Below are 18,943 nucleotides of genomic sequence, written 5' to 3'. Positions count from 1 at the left end.
TATGGCTACGGACTGGGAAGGCCTAGTTTGTAAAATATGAGAGAGGTCTGTGAGCTTGGACCTGTGAATCTCAGATCATAGTATCCGTATCATCTGGGAACTCAGAAATGCTCGTTCCAAAGCCCAGAGTATGGGGGTAATCAGCACAGCATTCTGCTTTGTTTTGTTTGATTGTTCTGAATTTGGGGTCACACCCTGTGGTGCTCAGGGGTTACTCTAGGCTCTGTGATCAGAAATTACTTTTGATAGGCTCAGGGGACTATATGGGATGCTGGAGATCGAACCTGGGTCAGCCATGTGCAAGACAAACGCCTTCCCTGCTAAACTATTGCTCTAGCTTGTTTGTTTGTTTTAAGTAAATTATTTAATTGAATAAGCATAAAATACAGTCTATGTTGTTCACAATTGAATTTCAATCACACAATGGCCAACACCCATCCTTTCACCAGCGCACATATACTGTCTCCAAGATCCCCAGTTTTCTTCCTGCCCCATGCCCTCTCCCGTGACTGCAACTGTAGTAGACATTTTCCTCCTCTCTCTGTCTTTCTCTCTCCCTCTCTCTTCAACTCCCTACACATTTTTTAAACCACCTTGAGTACCTTATGACTATTTCACTGGGAGGTTATTATTGTGAATAAGTATTAGGTTTTATTTCTATCTATCAAGTTTCTGTTTTTACTTTTGATAATTTTTATTGAGACCAAGGTGAATTACAGGTCTTTCAGAGTTATATTTAAGGTACATATTGACATATTGAATTAGGGCAGTTTATCAAGTTTCTATAGCGATTATTCACTAATTCCTTTCTTCATGATTTTTAGAAAATCATAATAAGGTAATTTTTTACATGAACAAAATAAATGCTAAAAATATATCTCTTGGATCTTTTTAACTGTTTTTTTTTTTTCAGTACTGGGGATTGGTTACTTACACAAAAAGCACACATGTGCTCTACCACTCAGCCACATCCCTGACCCTAAATTTTCTATTATACAGGAATTAAGTTGTCCCTCCTTCCACCATAAAACATATTCTCCCCCAAAACTTTCCATTCCATGCCCCTGTCCCCATGACACCTCCCCCCCTCAGCCTTTCTACAGATGCTATCACATTCCTGGAATGAGCCACTGGGGGCAACCAATTCATTCTCACTCTACCCCGAAAAATCCTCAGGTGGGTAAAATGATAAGTGCTAAGAAAAGGAAAGTGCCACTCCCTTAGCGCCCTGATAACATTAGGTCCCGGGTGTAATGAGAAGACTCAAGCTCATTAACTTCCCTGTGTCTGAACTAACCCTTTAGGCACTGGACCCCAGAGCATGCTTACTTGAAACATGTGTTCTGCTTGCTTTCATTTTTTAGCCAAGAACCCCCCCCCCTTTTCATCTTTTGGAGAATTTGTTTGTGATTTTTGTGCCAGGGATCAATCTCAGAACCTCACATATACAAAACATGTGCTTTATTCTTGAGCTACACTGACAGCCCTACCTAAAGTATGTTTTAAGTACACGAAAGGGAATTGCTGCTTCAACAAAACATTGTATAAGATCCTATGTTTCCTATGGCCATGTCCATATTTTCAAAGAAAAAATTTATAGAAAATGGGGCTGGAGCAATAGCATAATGGGTAGGGTGTTTGTCTTGTAAGTGGCTGACCCGGGTTCAATCCCTGGCATCCTATATGATCCCAAGAGCCTGCCAGGAGTGATTTTTGAGTTCAGAGCCAGAAGTAATCTAGGTGCCACCAGGTGTGACCCAAAACAAGCAAACAAAATTATATATAATAATGCACACATTTAAATAAATTCCAAAGGAGCCAGTTAAAATGGGGCTTATGGTCTGGCTCTAGAATAAAAAATAACCCCGTGTTCATCACAAGAATGACGGTCGTGTTTGGTTTTTCAGGTGTCAGACACTCTTGGAAAATGTTCACTTGCAGTTTTATTCCCTGGTAAAGAGAAAATCTTTCCTCATTTTGTGAATATCAATTCTTAATCAATTAAATGAGTCACACATCTCGAGCAAATTGGCATCTGGTAATATTCCATGTCATATGGTACACACTTATTAATGGGCCCATTAAACCAATTTTCCCCTTTAACTCATTCAAAGGATACTGTCCAAAATTAGTTTCGTGAGTGCCTGGTATGCTGATAGATCAGACATGGCCGAAATTTGGTTGAAGGAAAAATCCACCTTCTATAGGGGAGAAGAAAAAAGTACATCATGATTTATTTTTCATGCATCTTAACCGCAGCAGTCAGTTTCACAGACTGAATTTCTGGATGTGGGTTTAGAATTCACTGTTGAAAAATACATGATGAATAAAATACTAGTTATAATGAGCTGTTTTATAACTGGGAGGCTCATCTGCATTCTGAGGGACATTGAGGCCCCTGAGAGCCCCTTCCTTAGGGGCACATGCGTTCAATCAAACATTTCAATACCAGAGTTAATCTTTTCATTTTCAGCTTTTACTTTAAACTATTCCAGACTTCCTTCAGGATTTCCTTCACATCTTCTGTAGTACATGCCTATATTGGTTTTAATTCTTTTCCCTTTTCTGGTTTCAAGGGTATCTGTTATTCTTTTTTTTTTTTAAAGTGTAAGACTAAAAAAACACATTAAATAATTTTCTTTACTATAAGTACGAATGTCAAGATGTGGTTCAATATAGAGAGAGCATTTGCATTACAAGTGTTAGATTCTGGGTGCTATTTCTGAAACTAGTCAGCAGGAAAGAAAGAGATACACACCACATTGAAAATACCTCCCTCCCTGAATTATCAGTGCCCTTTCTCTCAATACTTCTGGGATTCTAAACATGAGATGTCTGCCATTCACTACGGCTGCTCAAACATTACCTGGTTGCTTCAGGGATATGTTGAGTGGGCTGGGACATACCAAACCAAGAGTAACCCTTTTTCAGTTTGCTTTTGTTTCTGGGTCACACGCAGCAGCACTCAGGGGTTACTCCTGGCTCTACACTCAGAAATTGCTCCTGGCAGGTTTCAGGGGACCATACGGGGTGCAAGGATTCGAACCACCATTTGTCCTTAATCAGCTGCTTGCAAGGCAAACATCCTACCACTATGCTATCTCTCCAGCTCCCTAAGAGTGACCCTTAATATAAGCAATGGCCTTGGGATGGTAAAGATTGAAGTATCAATTAGGTAGAAGATCTTGGTCATAGGGAGGGTGGAGGTGGGGACATAAAGGAAAATTCTGTACTTTCTCAATTTTGCTATGAACCTAAAACATATATATATATATATATATATATATATCATTTTTTTCCAGCGTATAAGATGACCTCCTATTTTTCCTGTTAAAATTTAGGGTTTGGACTATATTCGCCATATAAGACTACCTCTCTTTTAACGCACACCAAATGGAAATTAAAAAAACATAAGAGAAAAAGAGTAGAACCCTCTAAGGTAAACAGTATATATATAATAAAGCTAGACTTTGGAGTGCCAACAATTATTTTACATTTGTCATTTGTAGTGAGTGACTGTGATGTTTAATTGTGATCTACATTGCGAGCAGGGAGAGAGGCTCCTCCAAGAGCAGCTGGCTGGGGTGAAGTGATTAATAGACAGCTAGAGGAAGACAGAGCACCTCCTCTATGTTCCATAAAAGCTAAACAGAGGACTGAGTACCAGAAAGCCGCATATCAGCAATGACATCCGGCGGCTAGATGGGATGGATGCAGCGCTTGGTGTACCTCAGCTCCTGTGTGTGCCCTGAAAGATGAATCAGGACAAGCAGAGGACTGAGTGATGATGCCTGGCAGCTGGATGGGATATGGCGATAAGAAGGGGGCATATCACCCGTTTCTGAAGCTGGAGTAAGTTTCAGCATGCCATATATATAGGCATATAAGATGACCCCAGACTTTTAATAAGTTTGTCATGGGTTAAAAAGTCATCTTATACTCCAAAAAATACAGCACTTATATTATTTTTAAATATATAGCTAGAGAGCTAGTACAAGGGTTAAGGTATTTGCCTTGCATTTGGCTGATCTTGGCTGAATCCCCTGCACCACATGGTCCCCTGGGCACCATTCAGTATATCTTGGAAGCCCCCAGGTGATGTTGGAATGGTCTGGGTGATCCCCAGCACCACAGAGCCTGAGCAGCACCATATCCTCGTGCTCACAATGAATCATCAGCATTAGGAAGGGTCCCTGTAACTCCTGAGCAGTGCCTGGGAGACCCCAAAGATGGGACACCTGATCCCATTATGTTGATTTGCACACTCCTGGGGTTATAGGTGAGAGAAGAGTGTAAATGCAGAGAGACCAGGGAAGATCCAGCCACTGCCCTGACTGATGTTTTGGGACTCATAGTAAGGCCAAAAAGGGCAGGTGAGGAGCAAGAACAGAAGCAGCCTTAGAATCTATTTGGGTACCCTAGAACTCTTGACTGAATTTGGGGGTGACTATCAAACAGCTTAGAGTTGGCCTAAGTTTGTCTGGGCACATCCTCCTCCTTCCAAAAGAATTCTCAAGCCCAGAACTGGGTGTCTTAGAATAGTAGAGAATTTGCCTTAAATGTGTGTGGAGAGGCCCTGAGTTTGAGTCCTAGCACTTTAATGTCCACAGGAGAAATGCACATTGCTAGTGGGAACCCAGAGGACAGGTGTTTCCAAAACTCCCAAGTCATTCCAATGGATAGAAACATTTGGGATCCACTGCTCTATGACCTCTCTGGCCTCCAGGGGCCCACGGAACAAGCAGCAAGCACAGCTGCAGGAAGGTTACTAGAAATCCCAACAATGGGAAGCTCTCTCAAAAAGGTTGAAGTGGGAACTCCACCTTTACAAGAAGCCCAGGTGATCTGAATAGACAGGAACATGAGCCCCAGCTGAGCCAATTGCTCCATCATCTACCATTAAAGTTCTACTCTGTCCCAGAAATGCAGACAAAAGTGCAAAGAAGTGATTGAAAAGACAGAAATTCTCTCTCTCTCTCTCTCTCTCTCTCTCTCTCTCTCTCTCTCTCTCTCTCTCTCTCTCTCTTTCTCTCTCTCTCTACATAAGTGCTGTGTGGATGGATCAGGAGAGCAGTGGAAATCTGTTATATTTTTGTTTCAGGATCACATCTAGTGGCTCGGAAGCAACTCCTGGCTGTGTTCAGGGGACTATGTTGTACAAGGAATCAAACATGCAAGATAAGAATTCTACCACTGAGTCACATCCCCAGCCCTCCAGTATGCATAAGATGCTTCCATGTTCATAAATACATATTAATATAAATACATATAAATACAAATATAAATATTAATATAAATACAATTAATACTCAGTAGTTAAAGTAGGAAGAAATAACAAGTCATGAGTTTGAACACTAGGTTTTTGTGAAACTAGTCAATGATTATCATTGAGAACACCTTTTTCCCCACATGAATGACAGTAAAACCTCATCCTTTTAAATCTCACTTCAGGCACTTATACTATTTACCCTACATCTGATTCTCTTTGCTGTTGGTTTACTTATTAAAAAAAATCAACATTTGAGTATTGATTAAGCCTACCTGAAGGTTTTTGGGTGGGTAAAAATTGAAGAATGTGGTCAGTTTATTTCGAGAAGCATTGAGTTCCAGAAGGTAGGGCATAAAGCTCACACAAGACAAATCTGTGGGAGAGAAGGTAAAATACAGAAGACAAGCCAATAAAAAATAAATTAGACAAAATCATTGTAGTCATTTATAGAACATTATAGCAACATTTTTTGTTAATATATCAGTTGGAATCATGCCTTTAATGACATTCTATGAGTGAAATGAAAAGTATAAAACACCCATGGTCAGCACACAAATGTATATGTAACAGTAGCACATATACATACACCATATAGCATATATACATAACACACATGCACAAAACATACAAACACAACACACAACATTCTCCACAGGTCCCCAAACCTTTCTTCATCACCCTCTTCTCTGTGTCCCCAATCACTTGGTTCCCACAAGCCTCTGGCAGCTACCCACTTCCACAGTGGCTGGCCTGAAGGGAAAGAAACAAACACTAAAGCCCTGGCTAGTCAATGGTAGAAAAAGCTCAGGATAAGGAAGCTGGATGTTTTCTGAGAAACTAAAATGTCACAGATAGAAATACAGCTCTGCTATCACTTAAACTTGTTTTCATTGGACTTGTTCCATAGTCTCTTTAATTACCTGAAGTGATTTAAATCAACTTTTCTCATTCTTTTCTGACTGGAGCCCTATCCAATTCTATTTCCTTTCTTTGGGCCCCACTCTCCTACTGATTGTCTCCTAGTCTTATGCTGTGCCCTCCCTATTGGTGAGATGTTCACCTGTGGCCCCATGGAATATCCTAGGGGCCCATAACTGGAGGTCATGAGGCTTCTATTTGAGAAATGCAGGCAAAAAAAAAAAAAGCTCTTAGGTTACTGGATTGGTTCAAACATGTGTCTGAGTTTTGCATTTTATTCCCAGCAAAGTTTTGGAAACTGACCATTAAGTCAAGGAGACTCCTCCTCGCTGCCACTCTGAATGAAACTGCATCTAAAATGTAAACATGCCAATGTTTCCTGGCCACTTCATTACACCTGGGTGGGGCTAAAATATAGGACAAGTATCACGGGATGATAGCTGACAGTCCTTTCCTCTATCAGGAACTCGCTGCTCAACCAGAAAGAAAACAATGATAGCGATAATAAAGGTGGCTGGGGAGACTGCTCAAGAGGTTGGAGTGCAGGCTTTGTATGCAGGAGGCCTGGCTTTGATCCACAGCACCACATATAGTTCCATCCTCAGGACCACCCCAGCATCTCCATCTGTCCATAAACCAAAATAGCGATCTCCTTTATGAATAACTGCATCTTCCTTTATTGTTACACTAGGTCCCAGGCCAACAAGCACAAGTTATGGGAGAGCAGAGCCTCCACAGTGAGGCCAAGTCAAGTGTTTCCACCTTCTGCCCTAGAGAAGACCTGGGTACTTAGGTACAGGACATGGAAGTGTGGCTGCCTACTGGAATTGGTTATTTGGATCCCTTCCTTTTTTTCCATTTCTTGCTCAACCCACCTCTGTCAGCTCTGGTTTCAACTAGAAAAAGGTGACTCATCCCTTGAGGTAGATGTCTTCGTGGGCATGACGCCCTTCTTTATGCAAAAGCCTCAGCTGAGACAGTGATGGCGAGAAAGAGACAAGGAGCAGCACGCTTCACACCTTGGGGACTGCCTGGCCTGTTTTAAATATCAGTCAGTTCCAAACTCTGGAGTTCCCACTGAATGTAGTGATCCTGAAGACCACCAGATGGCAGGAGTGCATCGCAGCTGCCTCTGAGGTTTTCCGAGAGGGGGTCCTGGACCAGCAAGTAGGCACGACTCCCTCCATCCCAGACCCCAAGGAACAGATTCATAGTTCAGAGAGAGCCATCTCCCAATACCTGCCAGATGGGAGACTCTAAGGATGGGTCCTATGAGTTTTAAACAGCACCCCAAGTAATTCTGATGCTAGCCTAAATCTGGCCTAGGTCATAGATTCATTGATTCAGTCTTGGCAAAAAAAAAAGGGGGGCCAGTCCTTACTCATGACTCTTGATGCCAAAGGAGTGGTGAAATACTGAAGAAGATAGATAAAAAGAAGGAAGCATCATTTGTACAAGGGACTCTGTGTTCAAAGGAATACTGCCAAACTCCCAAGCACCCTGAAAACTAACTTTTCTATAACCAGCACACAAAACCTACATATTTGCGTGTGTGGGGCTCAAAAAGTCTATCTAATGATGTTCTGATAATTGAAGTGCACTTTATATAATAATAACCCTGGAGAAAGAAGGGGAAGGAAACACAGGAAGGTCTAGAACAAAAAAAATTGGTGGGTGGGGACTGAAGACTGTTGGATATTCATTACAACAGTCTTACCACCTAGGCATACTTATAATTTTCTATAGTAGAGTTTCGTAAGCTAGAAAAAGCAGTGAAAGTCTCTTAAAATATAGTATCTTCAAATATTTCATGAATTAAAAGGTGCCAGAATAACATCTTAATCATGAGAGGAAAGGAGTGTATTTTCCTTAGTGTCATGTGGGGAGGGGTGGAAAGGCAGGGTAATGAGTCAGAAAAGATCATATCCCAAATGCTGTCATTAATATATATTTTATATATATTAACTTGTCATTAATATATATACAGATATACATATATATATATATATATATATATATATATATATATATATATATATATATATATATATTTAGGGCCTAAGCGGTAAGATTATCTGTGAAGGCACCAGGCTAAAAATAATTGTTTGCTAAAGAAAAACTAAAGAAAAGAAATGGTGCTCCTTGACTCAATTAAGGTCAGAAAATTAGAACTTCTAAGATTTGAGCTTTGAATGAAATGGGACTCATTTTATTCTAGGTGAGCCAGGTGTCACTATAAATAAAGAGACACACAAATACAAAAGGTTGCATTGAAAGAATCAACTGAATAAATAGAGGGAGTGAGTGAAAAGGGCAGGGGGAGAAAGCAGGGGGATGTGTGTGGTGGTTTATAAATGGGTGAATTTCTGGCACTCGGACAAGGAAGACAAGAGAATAGCTGGGACTGAAATCTAGCTGCAGGGTATAATAAAGAATCCATTAGAGGTGGGGGGAAATAGGACTGATTCACCAGGACCAGACAAATAAAAGATAAGGAAAAGGAGCCATCAAACATTCAGGAAGTATTCAAGAAGTCATGATTCATCTCTTAAGAGATCAAGCAAAGCAAACATTCCATCAGATACTCTCAAGGTTGAGGTCATGGAAGGAGCTAATGCCTTTCACCCAGTGCCTGATAAAGGATGTGCTGGTTTGTCTAAGCCTTTTCCTAAGGATCATTGGTGACTCTTATTTTTACAAGATGAATACTGGTCTTCAAAATACTGATCGGTACCAAATTTTAGAATATCAGATTCTGACATACTACAAAATTTACATTTTGAAATGAATATGTCAGCAACCCACTCACTGTACCTGTGTGACTATTACCTACCTTTAATTTTGTTGACTGAAAGGTCCAACTTTTGTAGGTGAACATATCCAGAGAGAATGCTCACATCAATTAAATCACAATCCTGAGAAAATGAAAGATAGAAGACTTTAATATTAGTCTAGCAGATTGGTGCTCACCTGTAGATGGGCTTAAATGGTGGTTGATGGTGATGGAGGCCTTTCTCTGCCGTCCCATCACACGTGGCTCTGCAACCCCCTTCATCTGTTGGGTGGCGGCTAGGAGAAAATCCACTCACAGGCAGGCTTCAGGAAATATCAGCTTTATTTATCCCTGGCCAACATGTGTGGCCTATCATAACCATTTATGCTGGATTCTTATTCAGCCCTGCATTCTAACTTCTCTTTCAGCCATCTCTCCTCCTGCACTTTCTCCAACTCCAGGCAAATCCCCTTTTTTGCCCCTGAGGCCAAACCTTTTGTAACCTTTCCAAGACCCCTCCTAGAAATGGGAGGATCTTTCTTGTAAGTAAGGTTACACGAAGAATGCAGGGTGGGGTTACACTCAACCTTCTCACATCTGGAAATAAAAATTGACAAGAAACCCAGAATATCTTTAAACAGCCTTACAGGGATGAGAGACTACTGAATGAAAGAGTCTGAAGTCAAGAGGATCAGACTGAAGACAACAGGAGTCTGAGGCTAAGAGAATATGATAGACTGCAAAACCCATGGAGTAAAGCAAAACATATATGGATAAGCACATCCCTCCCAAGAAAATAATCACTTCAAAACAACACAGATAGGGAAATTAAATCAGTGTTCATGAAGACCTGCGAAGTTTCATGTTTTATACACACACACGTGCAATAAAGCCACAGTCTTTATTCATAGAGAGAAAAAAAGAACAAATGTCTAGAATTTAAATAAAATGTTAAAAGTGTACACCAGATAAAAAGATCACTAATAATACTACTACCAGCTACATTTCACAGAGTTTGCTTCAAAATCAATCACCATAATTTCATCAGATCATGACGGTCTTGGTCATTCTCAAAATAGACCCACTGGACAATCTCACTTTAGAATGAGGACAAGATAGAGGGTGCAGAGTATAAGGTTATAGGTTACAAGAGGTATGCAAGTAACCTAAAAAATCATAGAGCAGGGGGCCGAAGCAGTGGTGCAGTGCTAGGGCATTTGCCTTGCACCCGACTGACCCATGACGGACCGCAGTTCGATTCTCTGGCATCCCATATGGTCCTCCAAGCCAGGAGCAATTTCTGAGCGCATAACCAGGAGTAACCCCTGAGTGTCACTGGGTGTAGCCCCTAAACCAAAAATAAATAAATAAGTAAATAAACAATAAATCAGGCTAGTGAATAGAGAAGCAGATTCAAGTCTCTTGAGTCCTCATCAAAATTCTTTCTAGGACTAACATAACACAATATCTTGGCAAATTTGCTGGCAAATTCTGGCAAATTCTGGATGTTGGCAAATTCGCTCTGAAATCTTGTTTTAGAGAACTTCAAGACAAACTAAAGGGAAATTTGATCCCTTATAACAAAGGTTCAATTAAGTTTATGTTATAATATCAAAGTTAGAAAAAGACAACATAGGAAGGCTCATAATAGCCAACTTCTCCAATAAAATAATAATCAGAGCATTTAATGAAAGTCATTGGAACAGTGAAGAAAGTTCTGGACTAGGGTTCAACCAACCTTGCAAGCATGAGGCATGAGGCTTTTATTTTGATCCCTGATATCATGCAAGTGAAATCCCAGCAGCTCTGTTGAAGGGGGCCTCAATCCCACAACAAGAGTGTGTAATCTCTGGCCCACCACACTAAAAGTGCATGATTCCCGGCAGCCACAACTATTCCATGAGCTAACTGCCACTAGACATGAATCACACCCTCACATCATCAGAACAATCAGTCAATCAAAGTATAACTACAATAAAATATTTATGAAAAATCTATATGGGCAAGGCATGACTCTTGTTATTATAAGGAATACAGTAATTAAGACAAAACAAAATCATGACCTTAGGAATTTATTGGACTTTCATCGGAAAGAACTTCTATGTACACAAGAAATAGGAGAAAGCAAAAATAAATATATAAATTATATGTAACCTAAGTAAGCTATAAGGAGAAAAAAAAATCACTAAACCAGGCAACCCTGAGAAAGTATACTCAGTAAGACAGGTTATTAAGGCAAAGTAATCCAACATGTAATATCTCCAATGGAAAGAGGTCAGTGGCAAAATAAGTTAAGCTTCAGTCCATCTAGCTGAAATAAGATTTAAAGAATTGCTTCTTGTGTAGATCAATTTAAGGCATAGCACTATGTACACAGGGAGAATATTGATCACAAGGCAATTGTGTGGGAATGAATGGGTGGCTGGAACGAGCTCACACAATGGCTCACACAGAACCCTGCACCCAGCACTGAGGGTCCCCTGAGTGTTACTGCCTAACTGACTGAACCACTATAAACTGTTATCAAGTAAAAAGAGTCAAAGATAGAGCCTAACATTTTGTGGCCCGCGGTTGGCTTTCAAATATCACAGTATTCGCGATTATTTGCTTACCGAATAAAAATCGCATATTTGAAGGCTGGCCATGGGCCACAAAATGTTGTACGGAGGGCCCAACAACTCACAGGCCGCGAGTTTGAGACCACTGAATGCATCTTCAATAGTCTCTGGGTTTAATTCCAAGATGGAACAGTTCTGCTACAAATTACACACATGAAAGGAGTTTAAATTATTTTTCTAGAATGAAAGAGAAACAAAGGGTGAAAGGATGCTGGCATGCTTTGAGTCCTCCTTGCTTCTTTTAGAATGAAATTGAAGTCAAGACATTGTGCTAATCTTGGAACCTTAAAAATATTTCCTTTTATAAAAGGTATTCGAGGCCAGGTGAGCTATAATTTCAAGTGATGCTTAGAGAAGGGTGGGAAGCCAACACCAAAAGACTTTGTTTTCTTGGATTCATATATAAATTTAAGTCCTGGTATTTATTAGGGAGGAAATTTTTAAATCTATCTTAAGGACTGGTTTTAAAAAATCAAATTCAGCTTCTGGAAAGCAAATATTGATTGGTATAACACATTTTCTAAGATGAAAGAAAGAGATTGTGAAAGAAATAAAAATAAGAAGCAGGGAAGAAAATGATTATTAAAATGGCCACAGCTCTCTGAGTGTCCACATTATGTTACATTTATATAATTAACTCCTATTTCTAGTCTCCACCTACTGCAAGACTCTGAGATTTAGGGCTATCACACAGGCTCTGTATTACTGGGGGAAGAAAGGAAATGGTCCAACCACCCCCACAGATTCAGCAAGGCACAGTGATCCTGTCATACTTACCAATAATGTTAAATTAAGGTAAACCTGCTCAGTGCCAGAGCCAGAGCGGCCCAACTGGTGAAGTGCATTGGCTATGGCCTCCTCTCTTAGGACCCCATCAAACTCCTGCAAAGAACAAGAACAAAAACAAAAGAGAATGAACAAACAAACCATCCCACAGAGGAGAAAGGAATGACTTCTGATGGAAAAGAAAGGTTCCACCCTTTTTAGAACTTGCTTTGCTATTTCATCTCTAGGAGGTAGGCCCTCCCAAAGTGGCTAGCCACAAAGAAAATTCTGTGTGGGGGACACAGATATAGGAAGCATAATTTCGTGATAATTACCAGCTTAATGTTGCTCTTGATACTGCACGTTTGCTTGGCATTTAAGTTATCTGTGGTAGCAGCAGTGATAGTTATATTGCTGGGGTACCTCTTGGTTCCAGGAACCAGACTATGAGCTCTTTCTGGATGAGCTCTTGTACACCTCCTGACCGACCACCCTGAGCTCCCTCTTCACAGTTCTATTTCCCAGGCTTATGGAGAGTGAGTTGTTTAAAAGTACATTGCTATGTGACAGAGTAAGAACACACACTGAACCAGAGGCAATTCTAACCCTTCTACTGGATGGCTAGCCCACTCCAAAGGTTGATTACATCAAGTTAAAAAGAACTGCTTTGCTAAACTTATATATATATAAGTATATAAGTATACTTATATATATATAAGTAGGTTTGCTTATATATAAGTATAAGTATAAGTATAAGTAGGTTTGCTGTATAAGTAGGTTTGCTTTCCATGAGTAACTGTGCTGGGTTTATACAATGTGCAAGCTTATTATGAAGATAATTATCATTTCCAAAGGAGAATAGCTCTTAATCTGTAGGTTGCCAATATACCTTTCCCCCCAAATTAGCAAGAATATCAGTACTTCCTTCAATTCCAAGACCAATTCTCAACAAAGCCTTTGATATGAACACTGGCTAAACTATCAGCAGTTCCCCTAGATCTCCAATACAAAAACCACCAAAATATCTTATCCCACCTTCCTTTGGTCATTATCAAAACTTTATAAGTCCTATTCTTATCTTAGGGGGGCTTCAGGTACCATCAGGACAGTCATTTGTCACCTCTACTACTCCAAACAAAAGCACATATGTCAATTCCCTTAGTTTCTCTAATCTATTTGTCATAACATTTCTCTACCCAACTTTACATCCTTATTCCCATGGCCATACCTAGACCTAGCCATCATGCTAAATAACAACACCTCAAAAATTCAGCCTCTAGTATGTCACTTGCTGAAGCCACAACTGCATAACCTTTAGCATACCAACCCCTACTGAGCAACTAGAGCACAGCAAAGTTTCTAGCCTATTTTCCCTCAATTTCTCCTATTCTGTCAGTCCCCCCACCTTACTACATTGCCTTCTCTACTAAGCAAGTTCTACTGGGCAAGTTCAATGTCTCTCTACCCTCAAATGTCTGACTCCTGGTTTGCCAATCACAATGACCACAGACAAAACCCAAATTGGAATCCATCAAGTTCACAATTAACAACTGCACTGAGGCCAGGAGGTTGTGTCTTGTTCATCATTCATTTGGGATAAAAATCTTTACAGCACAACACATGCCAGCCAGTTTTCTCAGCTCAGTAGACAGATTCATAAATAAGACATGGTGTCTATCTTTAAAGGATTTACAGTTCAATCTGTGAGACAGACAAGTCCACAAGCAATTTCAGGAGTCTGATAATTATCACAATAGAGGGGAGCAGGATGTTTTGACGATAAGCAAGGCACCTGTTGCATGCAAGCACTAGGAGGGAGTAGGAAGGTTAACAAAGGCTTCCTAGAGAAGAAAGCAACTAAATATTATTGCTAAGAATAGTTAAGTATGGTAACTCTGGCAAAAAGGAGAAAGCAAGTAGGAAAATAAGGCCAAAGAAGTACTATAGAAGGGCACTACTATAATAATTGCTCCAAAATGAACAGAATGAATCTATGAGCCTAGTCCTCCCCCTATGATGCAGTAGGACTGGGGAAGATCTCACCATGGATTTGGATGTTATGCTCAAGTCAGCTTTCACTGGTCCTTCTGCCATTAAACAACTTCTGGATCTTCATCACAGCCTTCCAGAATTCTCTCTACTTTGGTTAATCAGCTCTCCATCCTCTCTCAAGTTTGCTGCATCCATTCCCTTGCTCTCACCCTCAACAGGTACCTACCTTAGTACAGATACTCTTGTCATTCTTCCCCTGTCCGAATGCTTCTCATTTGACCTTGAAAGTTCCTACTCCACACTCAAGCTCCTATTGCTATCAATGTTACTCTTTTGGCTATGACTCTCACCAGGCAAGACCCAACCTGCCACTTCTCCAAATATGCAAAACAGTAAACCTGGTCTGTTTAAAAAAAAAAAAAAAAAAAAAGGTCTCTCTAGTTCATAGTCATCCTCTAACAATGGTTTCCCTAGAGTTGCTCCTCTCAACTCTTCTAGAGTTGCTTTTCTATACTTTAGTCCCTCTTCCTCATCTCCTTTTCACTATTTAACTCAATGCAGGCATCAGTTTTTGCCACTTCACAAAATCCAGATGGGCCAAGGTCACCTTCGAGTATAGAAAAGTAACTTTCCAGGTCCCATTCCACTTAAATTATTGGCATGACAACCCTACCTCAGTATACCCCAAATTTGGAGACTCATGCCTTGGCCTCCCTATCAAGCAGTTCTTTTCTTGTCTCCTTATTCTTTTTCTAGTCCTTTTCAGTTATCTCCCAGATTTCACTTCATCTACCTATTACTTTAAATGTCAGTACCCACAAATCTTTCTCCTTGGTCCCCCCTTTGGTAATCCAGGTAGGTCTCTCTCTTCTTTACATAAATAATCTGACTGACTATAGTGCTGATGGTAATCAGGTCTACTTTAATATCAATATCCCCCCATATCATGATCTAGAAGTCATTCAAAATTTTTGATATGCAGTTGGTAAATCTGTAAATCTGTTCTCATCTTTAGCTTCCTTTCCATTCCCACCTTCACTGCCTTAATACACACTTTTAACTCTCCTGGATATTGCTAGTCTTCTCAATATGTCTAGTCTTCCTTGCCTCCAGTCTTATCATTCTCATAAAAATTAAAGACATAAGTTCAAAGTCCAAATAATACCACAGGGCCTCCCCCCAAACAAATTGGTCCCCATCAAAGCTGCTTTTGCTGCTCTTGTCAGTGGCAAAATCTGCTTTCAAACCACCTCTCAACCATCCAAAGGTATAATTTCCTGAAGTCCTCTATGATCCTGCCTATCCACATGTTATTTCTATATAAAACTATGTATCAAATTCCTATATAGAATTATTGCACTTCTATCACAAATACTCCACATGTTGAATAGCTATTGAAATTCGTGTTTCAATCTCATCTTGAAAGTGTATGTATTCAATCATGTTCTCATTTCCTCTATTTTTACTGTGGCTATTATTACTCCATATTGAATGTTCAGAGTATTTATTCTGTTTCTGGTGCTATATTCAGAACTTTAACATAAAGTTTGATGCTCATGATTATTCCATGAGGAGGCAGTAGTATGCGCCAAGTAATTGTCAAATAATGGCTTTTATCGATCAAGCACAAGACCTCACTCAGACACTTCTGCCCTATAGGCAAAGAATGTCTCACAAAGCAGCCATCCAGAGACTGTTTGTTCAATGAAGGCAACATTAATTAAGTCAGTTAATGGTCTGTGCTTAGTAAATAAAATCATGTAATTTTTAATTTAGCAACAGCATAAGTAATATATTATGCCATGTATTTTACATCTTGGGTCTCATTTAATTCTACTGAGTAGATCTTTATATTCTCATATTACAGTTGAGATTTAAGTGAAAATAGACTTCCTCAAAATCTCACAAATAAATCTTTGATTCCCAAGGTAGCATTCTGAACCACTGGCCTGAACAACCTTCCTTAAATCTGAAAGTGCTCCGAGGTCTGAGGTTAATAGCATTATAAGCACTCAATAATCATAGTGCCCATCACAGTATTATAAGTCTTAAGCTGGCCAGGATATTAAACATAAATCATTAAATAGGAAAAGCCATGTGGTTCCTTTAAAAACCTTCATTTATGTATATATAAGCATATGAGAATCTAAAAACAACTAAAACAGGATGTGAGGACACACATAAATATTAATATGTTAATGCTAATGGAACTTATTTTTCCATGCATCTCCTATAAGCCAAAAAGGAGGAACTAGTTCAAGTCAAACCCCTCTCCAATTCATTAAGGGCATACTGAAGACAGATTAACAATGCTACTAATGAAGCCCTTTGCCAAAGAGCAGGAGTTAATTAGAATAATAAAGTAAACTGGTGATTCATTTGTGAATTCCTCTGGGGTGTTAGTCGGTAGAAACCATACAAACATCTCAAAGCTGTAAAAACACAGCTACAGTTTTGTAACAGTCACTTTAAAGGTAGCAAAGTTAAGGGTCTAAGGGATAGTATAACAGTTAGGCATTTGCCTTGTACAATAGAGTGATCTCTTGCACCCCATATAGTCACCAAGAGTGATCCCTAGGTACAGAGCCAGGAATAAGCGCTGAACACTGCCAGGTGTGCTTTAAAAACAAACAAAAAATTAAGGAAGTAAAGTGAGTCCAGAAAAGATGAATTCCAATGGTTCACTTTGAACAAAACAAAAGTATGATTTGCACTTAGAGAAGGAGGTAGAAGGAGAGCAACAAGTTGGGGATGGAGGAGTGTTGAAAACTGGGTCAAATGTTGAAAACCAACAAAAAAGACATGAGAAAAGGGAAACCATTTAGAAATGGGGTGAGTCTGGTGGTTAATGGAAGAATCATAATAACAGAAGACAATCATAAAATAAAAAGAAACTGGGTAACTGAAAATGGTATTTTGTTGAAAAGAACAGGTAAGACAGAGAAACATCTGCTTTTAAATAGGAGAGTAAGGTAAGTAAGAAGTAAATAAGAAAGTAAGGTACGTAACAGAGGCCAAGACAAAATGCCAAAAGAACAGTCTAGAACATTCTCTCTTCCTGTCCTATTCAGCTACTTCTGAAAAGAATATGAAGTATTTCATACTATGATGGAAGAGAAGAAAAAAGTATAATCTAAATAAAAATAATCAAAATTAAGAAAATTATTCTGAGTTTCCGGCAGCCAAGACAAAGAGAAAAATCCACGAACTGCTTGTTTGGGGAAGTGAACATACCTCAGAATGCTTAGGGGCTACTCTAGTGGAGAGGGGATGCCCCCTCAATGATGCTCAGGAAACATGTGGTGGCTGGGATCAAACTTAAGAGCTCCTGCCTGCAAAAGCATGTTTTTAGTCTGCTGAGTTCTCTACCTGACAAATCCATGAGCTTATTGTGAGGAAGCAAGTTAAGCTTTGTATGTGAAAGAAAGTGAACAATCTACAAGAATCCCAGAGAAAGAAGCAATGTGATGAGATGGGGAAAGAGACAAAACACGTAATGAACTAAGAAAGTAACAGCATGGCCACATGTGTAAGAAAGAACTCGGAGGTGATTCAAAAAGGTACTGCAGGAATCTATATTAATGCAAGGCAAAGCCTCTATACAGCTACAGATGGGAATGGGATCTTCCTCCACATCCTAAAACAATCCTACAATGATCTAGATATGTATGTCTACACACAAACACAAGTGGCTTGTATAATGAAGTAAATATATATATTATATTTATATAATATATAAAATGAGACACACACATACACACACACACACACACACACACACACACACACACACACACACACACACACACACACCTGGCCGAAGTAATGCATACATCTTTAAAGTCTTTCAGACGTTGATAGAGCACCAAAAAGTGGGAGAGTGCTAGTTATGGGGAAAAGGAGCAGGGATGCCAGAGGAGAGATCTTCGTCTCTTCACCACACACGGCATCATTTTGGAAAAAAAAAAACAAAAACAAAAACAAAACTCAAAGACATAACTCCCATACAACCCATTCCTTTTTTTTTTTTTTCCAATGCCCTAGTGCAATGCAAGCTCATTCTTAAGAGAAAAACAAAATAGGCTGAAGAAAATAAAGGGGATACCTTGACGGTATTTCAGGCAAGTGGTCAGGAGATGGGGTAGCAGGAAGAAATAGAAATCGCAGAGCTGTAGACAAGGACACTCTTTGAGCTAAAAGTTGCTAGTACATGAGTAAAAAGTCCCTGATTGGTGAGGGTAAATTGGGGAGCTAAAGGGGCAGGGACAAAGGTTGGAAGAGGGAGCCAGGGGGTGAGGATTCGGGGTTAGGGTGGGAAGGCACACCTCCAATTCCTGCATTTCGGACTCGGAGGACTCCTCGGATTCCAAATGATCCTCACCCTCGACCTCCTCCTCCTCCTTGGACTCTTCCTCCGCTTCTAAATCCTGGCAGCGTTGCACGATTTGGTGGAGCAGGTAGGAGGAGGTTACGTGGAAATCACTTTTCAATCTCGGCCTCATGGGAAAAGCGGGCCAGGAAGACAGACTCCCTCTTTCTTGGTGCCACTGTTTCGAGTGAACAGTTATTCGGGAACCAGAGACGCGTCCCTGGAGAATGGACAGCTTG

At 39.9% G+C, this 18,943-nt stretch overlaps 1 protein-coding gene across 1 annotated transcript in view; it reads right to left on the bottom strand.

The window, feature by feature from the left end:
• LRGUK (leucine rich repeats and guanylate kinase domain containing) overlaps positions 1 to 18,943 on the bottom strand; it is an 83,802-nt gene extending 64,859 nt beyond the window's left edge. The window contains exons 1-6 of the mRNA XM_049782244.1: positions 18,661 to 18,943; positions 16,226 to 16,228; positions 12,356 to 12,460; positions 9,021 to 9,102; positions 5,542 to 5,642; positions 2,120 to 2,201 (exon numbers count right to left, since the gene is read on the bottom strand). Of these exons, the coding sequence (XP_049638201.1) occupies positions 2,120 to 2,201; positions 5,542 to 5,642; positions 9,021 to 9,102; positions 12,356 to 12,460; positions 16,226 to 16,228; positions 18,661 to 18,837 (550 nt within the window). The 5' untranslated portion in view covers positions 18,838 to 18,943. The remainder of the gene's footprint in view (positions 1 to 2,119; positions 2,202 to 5,541; positions 5,643 to 9,020; positions 9,103 to 12,355; positions 12,461 to 16,225; positions 16,229 to 18,660) is intronic.

This window comes from Suncus etruscus, chromosome 1 (genome assembly GCF_024139225.1).
Source record: "Suncus etruscus isolate mSunEtr1 chromosome 1, mSunEtr1.pri.cur, whole genome shotgun sequence".
Classification (NCBI taxonomy): Eukaryota; Metazoa; Chordata; class Mammalia; order Eulipotyphla; family Soricidae; genus Suncus; species Suncus etruscus.
This window is presented reverse-complemented; position numbering and strand designations above follow the sequence as displayed.